The sequence below is a fragment of the Mobula hypostoma genome, chromosome 24, assembly GCF_963921235.1.
Source record: "Mobula hypostoma chromosome 24, sMobHyp1.1, whole genome shotgun sequence".
Lineage (NCBI taxonomy): Eukaryota > Metazoa > Chordata > Chondrichthyes > Myliobatiformes > Myliobatidae > Mobula > Mobula hypostoma.
The window spans coordinates 26,204,927-26,217,530 of NC_086120.1; the positions used below are offsets into that span (position 1 = coordinate 26,204,927).

At 46.3% G+C, this 12,604-nt stretch overlaps 1 protein-coding gene across 4 annotated transcripts in view; it reads right to left on the reverse strand.

Annotated features, from left to right (window-relative positions):
* The window catches only part of si:zfos-588f8.1, a 111,522-nt gene that overhangs the window by 14,815 nt on the left and 84,103 nt on the right, over positions 1–12,604 (reverse strand). For all 4 annotated transcript variants that reach the window (XM_063032354.1, XM_063032353.1, XM_063032352.1 and 1 more), the window contains 9 exons: positions 12,445–12,548; positions 11,895–12,031; positions 9,815–10,032; positions 9,452–9,559; positions 8,201–8,383; positions 6,803–6,844; positions 5,863–5,974; positions 1,213–1,283; positions 571–763 (listed from right to left, as the gene is read on the reverse strand). In XM_063032354.1, coding sequence (XP_062888424.1) covers positions 571–763; positions 1,213–1,283; positions 5,863–5,974; positions 6,803–6,844; positions 8,201–8,383; positions 9,452–9,559; positions 9,815–10,032; positions 11,895–12,031; positions 12,445–12,548 — 1,168 coding nt within the window. The remainder of the gene's footprint in view (positions 1–570; positions 764–1,212; positions 1,284–5,862; positions 5,975–6,802; positions 6,845–8,200; positions 8,384–9,451; positions 9,560–9,814; positions 10,033–11,894; positions 12,032–12,444; positions 12,549–12,604) is intronic.

Consider the following 12,604-nt stretch of genomic DNA (forward strand, 5'->3'; position numbering starts at 1 on the left):
GAAGGAAGGGGGAAGACCCCGGAATAAAAAGGTGGTGGGGGAGGAGAAGGAAGCCAGCTGGAAGGTGATAGGAGAAGCCAGGTGGGAGGGAAAAGTCAAGGGCCGGAGAAGAAGGAATCTGATAGGGGAAGAGAACGGACCATAGGAGGAAGGGACCCAGGTGAAAGCGATGGTCAAGTGAGGAGAGGTAAAGTGTCAAGAGTGAAAAGTAGAGGAAGTGGGGGTGGGGATTTGTTTTACAGAAGGAGAAATCGATATGCTATCAGGTTGGAGGCTACCAAGATAGAATATGAGGTGTTGCTCCTCCACCCTGAGGGTGGCCTTGTCTTGGCACAAAAGGAGGCCATGGACCAACATGTCAGAATGGGAATGGAAATCGGAATTAATATATTTGGTCACCTGGGGTTCCTCCAGCATTATGTGTGTGTTGCATTAGAGTAGTTTCTTTCTACACTACACCTCAGGTTCACACCCTGCCCCAGAGTGTTGATGCCTCACAGGGACAGCCATCACACTCTATTCTCACATAGCTATGTTGACAGAGGTGACAATCAGAGGACCTGGACCCACCCTCCTCCAGCTGCTGCCGTAAATCCTTCATCTTGTTGGCTGCTCCCGATTTGCGGTAAATTCCTTCGGTGTACAGTCCATGCATTTCCACGTACTCCAGCAGCTTCTCCATCACCATGGGCAGTGTCTGGTTCTCATCCGTCAGAGCAAAAACCTGCACCCCAAAGTGTCGCGACACCACGTCTGCATCATTCTGTCCACAGGGAGAAAACCATGGGTGAGATGGGTCCAACCAGAGAGTGCTGTGGATTGCTACACAGTAAAATGTCGTATGAACAATGACAGAGCCGTTTCAGAGTTGGAAAACTTGGCAAGGGACAGCGTCTTGAACAAGTGGGGGACGAGAGAGACATGCAAGGGTTGATGCGTGTTAATGGAGTGAAGTACCACGAGCAGAGCAGACTTGGGTCAAAGAGCCTAATTCTGCTCTATTGACACAAGGCCTTATGGTGTTTGTGGGAAGGGTCTGTATTCCCAGAGAGGGCATGCAGAGCACTGCAGGGTTGGGTGGTGAGCAGAAAAGAATGTGTAGTTCTGCACTAACAGTGCAGTATTTGCGTGCTATCTGAATGCAGAACAGCAGGGGGTCCTGTGATCTGCACATCTTCATCGGCCTAACAAGTTCATGCTGGAACTGCTCACCTTGTTGCAGCCAGATTGACAGGAATGTTGAATCTTTGTCAGGCATCTCTTGTGACAAGTCATCCTGCAGGCTGTGAACAGGAAGGAAACAGGTAGTTTAGCATCTTCTGTCCCCGTTACCGATCAAATAAATTCCACCTGGTTCCTCCAAATCAAAATCTCCCCAGGAAATGTACACAGTTTAAGGGAGAAGAGATTTTTGTCGATCATCTTGATTAAATCTACCTAACAAAGATACGATACTAATGGACAGTGATACCACAGACAGTCAATGAGTATGTAGAGTTGTGAAAGAGCTTCACATCCAAAACTTTCACTGTTTTCTTTCTACCAATGCTGCCCGACTTGTTGAGTTTTTCTCAGCACTTCCTGCTTAGTTTCAGATTCCCAGCATCTGTGGTTTTTTGTTCAATTGTTAGTAGGAGATTCTGTCATAACCTTTACAAGAAAATTCCAAGAGATACAAAACACTAACAACATGCAGAAAACAATCCCCAGTTTATTCAAACCAATGACTGAGCGAAGAAATTAATCGGCTCCATTTCATTCAGTCTAGGTTGACACCCAACGTTGACCCAACCAATCAACTTCCCAGCTCTTTACTTCACTCCCCTGCCCCCGGTTTGACCCATCACCTACCACCTTGTACTTCTTCCCCTCCCTCCCCCAAACTTCTTGCTCTAGTTTCTTATCTTTTTTCTCAGTCCTGATGAAGAGTCTTGGCCTGAAGTGTTGACTATTTACTCTTTTCCATAGATGCTGCCTGCTGAGTTCCTCCAACATTTTGTGTGTGTTGCTTGGATTTCCAGCATGTGCAGATTTCAAGTTAAAGATGTGCCATTCCCCCACATCCTGCTCAATAGAGTAGTGAACTGCAGAACTGCCCATCTCCCCTGTAGCTGGGATCATAGAAACATAGAAACATAGAAAATAGGTGCAGGAGTAGGCCATTTGGCCCTTCGAGCCTGCACCGCCATTTATTATGAGCATGGCTGATCATCCAACTCAGAACTCCGCCCCAGCCTTCCCTCCATACCCCCTGACCCCTGTAGCCACAAGGGCCATATCTAACTCCCTCTTAAATATAGCCAATGAACTGGCCTCAACTTCATGTATTTAGAAAGATGATGCCATTAGATGGCTCTTTGCATGCAGCTCCAATGGAAATTGTACATTATTCCTTTTTAGGATTATGACAGCTGAAATCCACAGTCACAGCCATGGGTACTTTAGTAAAGCATCATTGCCTTAAGATGATTAAAAAATCTATTATTACTCAAAATTGATGAACCTCGGATGGCAGACTCGGCTCGCAAGTGCAGCTTCCCTTTAAGAAAATGCTGCAGGGACACCGTGCTGGTTTACAGATACGATTGAAATGTGGAGGATTTAGATGCACCCCCCCCCCACCCCAACTCCCGAATATCCGCTGGCAAATGTACAGTCTCTGGAAAATAAAATTGAAGACCTGAGAGCAAGATTGCTATACCAGAGGGACATCAGGGACTGCTGTGTACTTTGCTTCATGGAAACAAGGCTATCCCCACCATTTCAGATGCAAGGCTGTAGCTCGATGGCTTCACTCTTCTCTGCAAAGGCAGGACAGCTCAGTCTCTTAAAGGCAGAGGAATTGGAGTATGCATTAGGGTGCACAGACGTGGTGGTTCCGTCTCATTCCTGCTCACCTGACTTGGAACACCCAGTGGTCAAATGTCATGCATTTTATCTTCTGAGGGAGTTTTCCACCATTATCCTGGTAGTGGTGTACATGCCACCTCAGACCAACGTCAGACAGACACTGGAGACGCTGAGCAATGTAATCAGCAGGCACAAAACTGTGCACCCTGATGCCTTCCCTATCATTGCAATAGATTTCCAACACACCAGCTCGAACAACTACCACCAATATACCACCTGTTCAGCCAGAGGAACTAACACACTTGACCACTGTTATACCACCATCAAGAATGCCCCGTGCCATCCCAAGCCCACACTTCGAAAAGTCCAATCATCTGGCTGTACTTCTACTCCCAGAGTACAGGCAAAGACTAACGACCGCAGTACCAGTGATGAAGACCAAAAAGGTATGGTCAAGGGAGGTAGAGGAGGTACTTACAGCACTGTTTTGAGTCAGTGGAATGGATAATATTCAGGGATTTATCTTCAAGTCTAAGTGAATAGTTGTCACCGACTTCGTCAAGACCTGTGTGGATGAGTGTCTGCCTTCGAGAACATACCAGACATACCCAAACCAAAAGCCGTGGATGAACCGGGAGATTCATAGTCAGTGAGTGCTTGATCTGTGGCATTCAAGACTAATGATCCAGAACTATATGACCTATGGAAGTCTATTTTAAAAGAGTATGAAAACAATTCCGATCGAGGTTAGAAGCAGAATTGGATACATGCCAACTCTGGCAAGGATTGCAGGCCGTTACTTCTCACAAAGCAAAACCTAACATCATGAAATGCTGTGATGTTTCACTCCCAGGTGAGCTGACTGCCTTGTATGCTCACTTCGAAAGGAAGAATAAATCCACACCTGTGTGGATTCCTGCAGCAACCGGTGACCCTGTGATCTCTGGCTCGGAGGCCGACGTCAGAACACGTTTCAGGAGGCTGAACCTCACAAGGCATCAGGCCCTGATGGTGTAGCTGGTAGGACCCTGAAAACCTGCGCCAACCAACTGGCGGGAGTGTTCAAGGACATCTTCAATCTCTCAGTGCTGCAGTTGTGTTGTTCCCATCTGCTTCAAAAGGATGACAATCATACCAGTGCCCAACAAGAGCAGAGTGAGCTGCTTCAACGACCATCGCCCAGAGGCACTCACATCTACAGTGGTGAAGTGCTTTGAGAGGTTGGTCATGGCTAGAATCAACCCCTGCCTAAGCAAGGACCTGGACCCACTGCATTTTGCCTGTCTACAGTGGATGCAATCTCACTGGCTCTCCACTTGGCCTTGGATCACCTGGGCAATAGTAAAACCTGTGTTAGGCTGCTGTTTATTGATTGCAACTCAGCATTCAACATCCTCAGGTGTAATCAATAAGCTCTAAAACATGGGCCTCTGCAGCTGGATCCTTGACTTCCTCACTAGGAGACCAACCACAGTCTATGTGGATTGGAAATAACATCTTCTCCTCGCTGACAATCAACACTGGGGCACCTCAAGGATGTGTCTTACACCCACTGCTCTAGTCTTTCTACACCCACAAGTGTGTGGCTAGGCACAGCTCAAACACCATCTAAAAATTCTCTGACAACACAACTATTGTCGTCAGAACTTCAGATGGTGGTGTGGAAGTGAACAGGGGTGAGATAGATCAGCCGGCTGATTGGTGTCGCAGCAACAACTCAGTAAGACCAAGGAATTGACTTCAGGAAGAAGTCGAGGGAACCCACACCAGTCTTCATCGAGGAATCAGAAGTGGAAAGGGTGAGCAGTTTCATGTTCCTGGGTGTCACCACCTCTGAGCTCTATCCTGGGCCAACTTGGTGCAATTATAAAGAAGGCATGACAGTGGCGATATTCATTAGGAGTTTGAGGACTATTGTTTGTCACCAAAGACATTCGCAAATTTCTACAAATGTACTGTGAAGACCATTCTAACTGGCTGCATCACGGTCTGGAATGGAGGAGGCACGATACAGGATCAGAAGAAAAAAGCAGAGAATTTAAGCTTCAGCCAGCTTCCTCATGGACTCCACCATCTAGGACACCTTCAAAAGGCGATGCCTCAAAAAGGGACCATCCATCTTTAAGGACCCCCATCAACAAGACATGCCCTCTCCTCACTGCTACCAACGAGGAAGTAGTACAGGATCCTGAAGACACACAAAGTTTCAGAAACAGCTTTTCCTCTCTGCCACCGGATTTCTGAATGGACACTGAACCCATGAACACCACATCAGTATTTTTCCCTCTCTTTTTGCACTACTTACTTAACCTATTTTTTTTAAATATACAGTACTTATTGTAATTTATAGCTTTATTACTATTATTGCAATGTACTGCTGCCTCAAAACAACAAATTTCATGACATACAGAACTGTACAAAAATATTAGGCATATTTATATATCTCTAGGGTACCTAAGATGTTTGCACAGACTGTATTTGTCAATGTGGAGCTGAGAGCATGTTGGTAAATCTGGTGGGAGCAGTGGATGTTAGGAATGGAGAGGGTGGTACACTGCATGAGGGGTGTGGGACAGGTGGCAGAGAAGGAGTGACGGGGGTGGGAGGTGGCACAGGTGCAGACACATCCAGCCCCGAGACTCCAGGCAAGGTCATTTGGCTCCAAACAATTGGTTTATTGATCATTGCAGAATGTCTCTCTGGTGCTTCCTGCTCCCTCCCCTCCCCCCCTTCCCCTTTTCCCAACCAAGATTCCCCTCTCCCTGCCACCTTCCCACTGTCAGTCCACAATAACCCATACCAGAATCAGATTTATCATCACTCACATATGACATGATTTTTTTGTGTGGCAGCAGTAGTGTGATATATAAAATTATTACAGTCCCATGCAAAAGGCTTAGGCACCCTGGATATATATATCTGTAAGAATTTTGCACAGTGCTGTATGCCAGTGAGATCAAATCTGATTCTGATTCTGGGCCGAAAGCCAACCTTGATCCTTTGGGAACTTACAGCAGCATAACAGAGCCTTCTCCATGGGCCAGATGTAGGACGAGCACTGCTCACACGACTGCCCAATGTTCACCTGGTAACTGCGGAACATGTGCCCACAAACCTCCTCTTTCTGAAAGATTAAATTCAGCAGGTCACGATACCCTGGTCAGGAAACAGATGGCACACGGTATCCCCTATAAAAACCCGCAAGGGCACCCCCCCCCACCCTGGTGCCCACAGGGACCCACTCCTTCCACCCACCAAAGCAGCAGCCACGTTGGCATCGCCCGACCACACCCCCAACTCCCCGGCACGCAGGAGTGTGGGCCACATTCCCCAACAGAGCTATAGTCTTCTTTATGCAGAGATACAGCATGGTAACAAGCCCTACCAGCCCACCAAGTCTGCGCCACCCAATTATACCCAGGTGACCAGTTACCTACTAACCCGTATGATTTGGAATGAGAGAGGATACCAGAGCATATGGAGCAAACCCACATGGTCACATAGAGAACGTTAAAGCTCCTTACAGACAGCACCAGAACTGAACCCGCATTGCCAGTGTGATAATTGCGTTACGCTAGCCATTATGCTACCATGCCATCAATAAATGTGCCCCTCCACTATGACAAGAGGTTCCAAGTGACTATGGCCATTGCCTTCCCCTGTCCCCTCTCAATGACCAAATGCAGGATGTCCAGAATGACTGTACAAACAGAGCCAACACTTCAAAACCTTTTGATTAAGATCTTTCTGCTACTGTGGGCCTTTGTTCTGTGAAAACTAAGTACTGACGTCACTGTTACACTGAACACTCGAGAACAGAGGCTAACCATTCTCTGAGGTCCCAGGCTAACACAGCATTAAGAACCAAGTACTGGACTAGAGCTCTTGGTTGATGCAGGTCAACAGTCTCAAAGCAGATGAGAAAAAGAGGGAATGTTGACCCTAAACTTACAATTCGATTGCGTTTCCGCCTCTTCTTCTGGGATTTTGTAGGCTGAGAGAAAGGAAAGAAACAGGCCAATGATGTAAAATAGCTCATCGCCTCCCGCTTTTTCTGCCCAGCTCAACCCAACGAGTGGCACAACTCCTTCTCTCCTCCTTTATTCACATTCTCTCCATTCCTCCCCCAACTCAACAAAATATCCACCTGTGTCCAACCCGTTAAGCTCCCACTGATCTCAAACACCCAGGGAAAGAGTTCAAAGTTCAGAGTTAGCTCTGTGTGCAGAGGATCTTTCCAGCCCTTGAGCACTTATTTCGAGGTTCTCCCTTCTTATTTTAGAATCTTCAAAGGAAATAGTTTCTGCCTACTCTGACCAATTTCTTTTTCAATTATATACAGACCGCTCTTCAATCTAACTAACTAAGGTGAACTCTAGAAAAGTTTACATTTCCTCGTTCAGTTTTGTTTACTTCCAGCTGGAAGTGGTGTTAATCTACCTCTTTGAAGTGCTACTGTGCTGCTGGGTACAGTTTTTCAAGAATTGGATCTAATGACAATGAACATCACCAAGTCAGAGTGGTGTACAAATTGGAAGGCAACCTGGAGGCTGCAGATGGAATTTATTCTCCTTGCCTTTGTGGAAGATATTGTACATTTGGGAAGAACAGTCAGAGTAGTCACAGTGAGTAACTGCGTGTATTTTAAGATGATACGTGTAACATTTATGTTGGGGGTGCAAATAAATGTTGGTGGTTGAGATACCAGTTAAGAGGACAGTATTGCCCTGTACATTCCTGAGTGCTGTTAGAATTGCACTCATCCTTGCAGATCAACAGTATTTCATCATACTCTTGGATGCGCCTTGTATATGGTAGAGACGATAAGTTTCTTGCTGAAGATGGTTATTGATTGCCACTTGTTGGGAGGGGTATAGCAAGTAGTCAGTGAGAACTGCGCCTCAGAAATACCAGACAATGACAATCCCAAACAAGAATCTAGAAACTTTGCCTTGGTTTTCAACAGAATTTCTTCACCAAGTCCCCTCCCATCAGCCTCTTGGAAGCTGGGCCGGTATTCACCTAGAACTACTGAAGATGTTACCAAATTAATCTTTTTCCATCTCACTGTCAAATTCCAGATCACAACAATATACTGTTATCTACAATTGATATTACCTGGTTACCATTGCTTCTGTGTCACTAGAATCAATTTTACCTTTTGTGTGCAATGCTTGTTATGTAAACTTTTATCGTTTTGCTTGAATACATTTTCCTCATTTTAAACATCTCAGCAGAATTTTCTCTCAACCTTTCACCCAGAATAACTGCATCTTTTAATATCTCCTTGCCCCAGGGAACTGTTCTACCCTTCCCTCCCCCTTCCACCATATATGATGCCCACATTTACCTTCGGTGTCTGCGTCTCCGTCTCCTCCTTTCTGGAATAGCCACGGGCAAACTCATCCAGGAGAGACTGGAAGAGGTTCAGCACAAACTGAACCTCAGTCTTCTGCCTCTCGCCCACCAGCTTGGCCAGTAGCATCTGGTAGTTCTGTATCAGATCCTTGTAGCCTACGTGGGTTTGTCCATTCTGGAGACAAACAAGGCATGATGGACAGTGAGAGGAAAGACAAAACAGCAAAACTAATCTGTTGCTTTAAACTGGGTTCACGAATTGCCTGCTGGGAAGCAAATCTCCGCTGTACCTATCTGTGCAGATCCCACATTGACTACCAGGCTGGAGAGTATGGGAAGAACAGCATAGAATGGATTTAGATGACCAGCAACATTCACTCTCCAGCAATTACTTGTGGTGGTAAACCTGTGTCTCAGCATCATTTAAGGACTCTCATCACCTGGGACAAGCCCTCTTCTCATTACTATCATCTGGAAGCAGGTACGGGAGCCTGAAGACATACACTCAATGTTTTAGGAACAGCTTCTTCCCCTCTGACATCAGATTTCTAAATAGACCATGAATACTAAGTCACTAGGACTACAAGGTCATAGGGTTGATGTTTTTCTTTGAACTCCTTCCACGGTTTTCTTTGTTTCATGGCTGTCTGGAGAAGACAGATCTCAGAGTTGAATACTACATGCTTACTTTAATAATAAATGTACCTTGAACCTTGAATACTACACTGCTCCTCCTCTTTTGTACTACTTTATTGTATGTTGTAGTCATTTTTTATGTCTTCCTCTCTACTGCTCCCACAAAACAAATTCCATGACGTATGTCGGTGATCATAAAACTGGTTGAGGTGCTGAGCCCCTGTAACAGGACTGGCTGGTGAAATTGACGGCCACAACTTGCGTACTGCATACAAGGAAGTTGCAGAATCTGTTAGGAGTTGATGGAAACGTGGGGGAAAATAAAATGGGAGTTGTGTAGATTAGTGTAAATGGCTATTGCTGACTCGGGCTACTTTTGGTGCATTATTATGATCTGAATGGATCACCACCCAGACACCACTGGAGTCAGTGTTTGTTGGTCCAAATCTGTTCAGTTTGAGAATTACTAATCTGTATCCCAGTGAGATATGGGTTATATGCACACCATAAACCTTTGTGGTTAAGTTCTCTGGGGATCCCGATATCAATGTTTACCCTGGTGAATGAGGCTGCAGATCAATGGCAGAAGGTTACTGACAATACTCACATGGACTGGATACATGCTTTTGAGTGTGTGGCGGAATTTCTCAGTCACACTGATGAATAAAGTCTCGATGTTCGACTCCTGGGAAGCTCGAGAACCGAGGTCGTTTACCTGGCAACAAAGTATTTTAGTCACCACGGAGTTCGAGGCATTTTGCATCGTGACTGAGAAGAAGAGGGCGACAAACTGAGAGGAGGAAAAATGGAGACCAGGAGGAAGACTGGAGAGGAAAAGGAGACACGGTATGACGGGCAATCAGAGATACGAGGAGAGTGTGGGGTAGAAAGCCCCAGATGGAGAGGCTGACGATGGACCATGAGGGCAATGCACCTGTGGTAGACCAGCCATCAGAAGCTGCCAGCTCACCTTGTTCAGCAGGAACTCGTCCAGATGTTTCAGCTCATTGGCGTTGGTGATTTTACGGCCCACGTGCGCGCCCCATTGCTCGGACACAGTGGTGGCATTGCTGATTTTGATGCTGCGGCTCCGCTTGACTTTAGTGGTCTGATCTTTGGTCACGTCTATGTATGCATGTTGTGCGGAGTGCGCCATCGGCAAAGTAGCAGATTTCCTCGCCTCTGGTTCTGCAAAGAAAAAGATGAGCTTTATTTCTCACACGCACATTGAAGCAGCGAGACACGCATCATTCGTGCCAAAGACCAGCACAATCTGAATACATGCTGGGGGCAGCCCACAAGTGTAGCCATGCTTCTGGTGCCAGTGTAGCATGCCCACAACCTACTGTCTTTGGAATATGGGAGGAAACCAGAGCATCTGGAGGAAACTCATGCGGTCATGGGGAGAACGTACAAACTCCTTACAGACAGTGGCAGGAGTTAAAGCCTGAACACTGCTGCTATAAAGCACCGTGCCAGCTACTATGCCACCTTGCCACCAAGCGAATCACCAGGAAGGTTTCATCAACGTCGCACTCTCCAGGGTTGATCTGCAACTCATTCCAAAGGGCGATCTTGCTGTTGCACGGTGCAGTCAAAAGAGCCCAGAGCTGTCCTGAGGGCAGGAGGTCAATCAGAGTGGGTGCCAGCCCTCTCACGAATTCCACACTCTCTGACCGGTCAACCAGTGCAAAGACTTATACCCCACATCCCCACACTTATCAAGAGTTACCCATGGCAAGGAGGGAGGGAGCAGTGGTGTCGAGGAAGTGGTTGTAAGTGCTTCTGTATTCTTGTGAAAGTTTGGGAGTTTCACTGCCTTTGTGCGTTTTATGCACCTGGCTGGAGCACTTCCTTAGGAAATAAAAGCAGATTCAGAAGGAGATGGAAGCAAATCTGCTGAAGAGGAGGAAGATTCTAATGAGACAGAGAGAGGGAGAGGGAGAAATGGAAGCAGAATGGTCTAACGTCAGAATACGAAGGGTGATTGATAAGTTTGTGGCCTAAGGCAGAAGGAGTCAATTTTAGAAAACGTAGCACGTTTATTTTTCAACATAGTCCCCTCCTACATTTACAGACTTAGTCCAGCGGTCGTGGAGCATACGGATCTTGGACCTCCAGAAAGTGTCCGCAGCAGGGGTGATTGGTAAGTTTGTCGCCCAAGGTAGAAGGAGATGAGTTATACAGCTCTCGTTACATGCACATGCAGTTCAACTCTGAGTTATTATGCAGAAGGTTTGAGGTTAATAACTCATCAGGGGTGATTGATAAGCTCGTGGCCTAAGGTGGAAGGAGATGAGTTATGCTCCACGACCGCTGGACTAAGTGCGTAAATGTAGGAGGGGACTATGTTGAAAAATAAATGTGCTAGGTTTTCTAAAATTGACTCCTTCTACCTTAGGCCACAAACTTATCAATCACCCCCTCATAATTAGATTTAGAACAGAAAACAAAATGCCACAGGAACTCAGCGAATAAGAGGGAAAAGACGGTCAATATCTCAAATCAAGAAGCTTCATCTCATTGAGTTCCTCCAACAGTTTGTTTCTTGCTCCAGGATCCAGCAGCCTCCGGTCTTGTGCATCTTCTAGTGGAGTCTGGATGCAGGGGTATTGATAGGAAAGGTGATGGAAATAAAGATGACTCCTTTTAAACTGAGGCAGTGACTAAAGCAAGGGAGGTACACAAAACCACTGCCAGTCCCAGCTGAAGTTTTGTGCACAGTTCTGAGCACAAATGTTGTGAAGGCGTCCAAGGCCTTGAAGAATGTGGAGAAGAGATTTACCAGGATGATAAACGCCGGTGTATGTTCAGAACAGCAGTGGTATTGGCAAAACTAGGTGGGAATAATAGGCAAGTAGATCACTGGTCAGAAATTTTAAAAGTTGCTGGAATTAGTGAGGAAACATGGAGAGATATTGATGATTCGTTTTACCATTGTCACATGATAAGGTCTGGAGGAGCTGATAGAATGGGACTGATGAGCTGAATGGACTTTGCTTGCTACATTCTCCAGGGATGCTCCTGACAATGCAGGTGAAGATACTCACTGTCACCGAAGTTCTTCATTGCTTCAGGGGTCAAGGTGAGAGCAATGTCCTCCAGAGTGGGTGTCCCCTCCTTGGAGAACTTTTTATCGGCTTGCCGCTTCCCCAGGAACCTCCGCAATGGGATGCGGAACTGGGACCTGGGCGGGGACAGAAAACGAAACTCAGCAGGGACAAGAACAAAAACAGCAACACTGCCTGGAAGCAGCACATCACAGGGACCACCCAATTAGATCCGCATAAACCACTCCCCTTCATCTCTACCTGGATAACCATCCTATGACCCCACCCAAAACCAACGAGTGGGAACAGTCTAGGCTGATCTCATTTTCCCACTTCCACTCCTCCTACTTATAGTGGCCTTCAGATTCATCTCCCCTTCCCAAAGATCTTCAGCCTAGAATCAGGAGCCAAGTGCCACTCCAAAGGAAGCAATGGAAAGCAATCCAGGGAAGAATTATGCTTGAAGTAATGTTGTAGCTTAGGAAAGTTATAATTTCCCAAGATTGATAGGGCTAAAACCCAGGGCAGCCCTTGTATGTTTTGAACTTACTTGGGAGATTCAAGGGGTGGGTTAAGATCCAGCTCTTGGGAAGTCTTCTTCTGGATTGCTAGTTTTGTTGGCGTTCTTTCACCGTCCTGTGATTCATTCTGAGTCTAAATGGATGGGTTGAGAGAGGAGGAATGGGAAAAGGGGACAGGAGCAGCAGGAG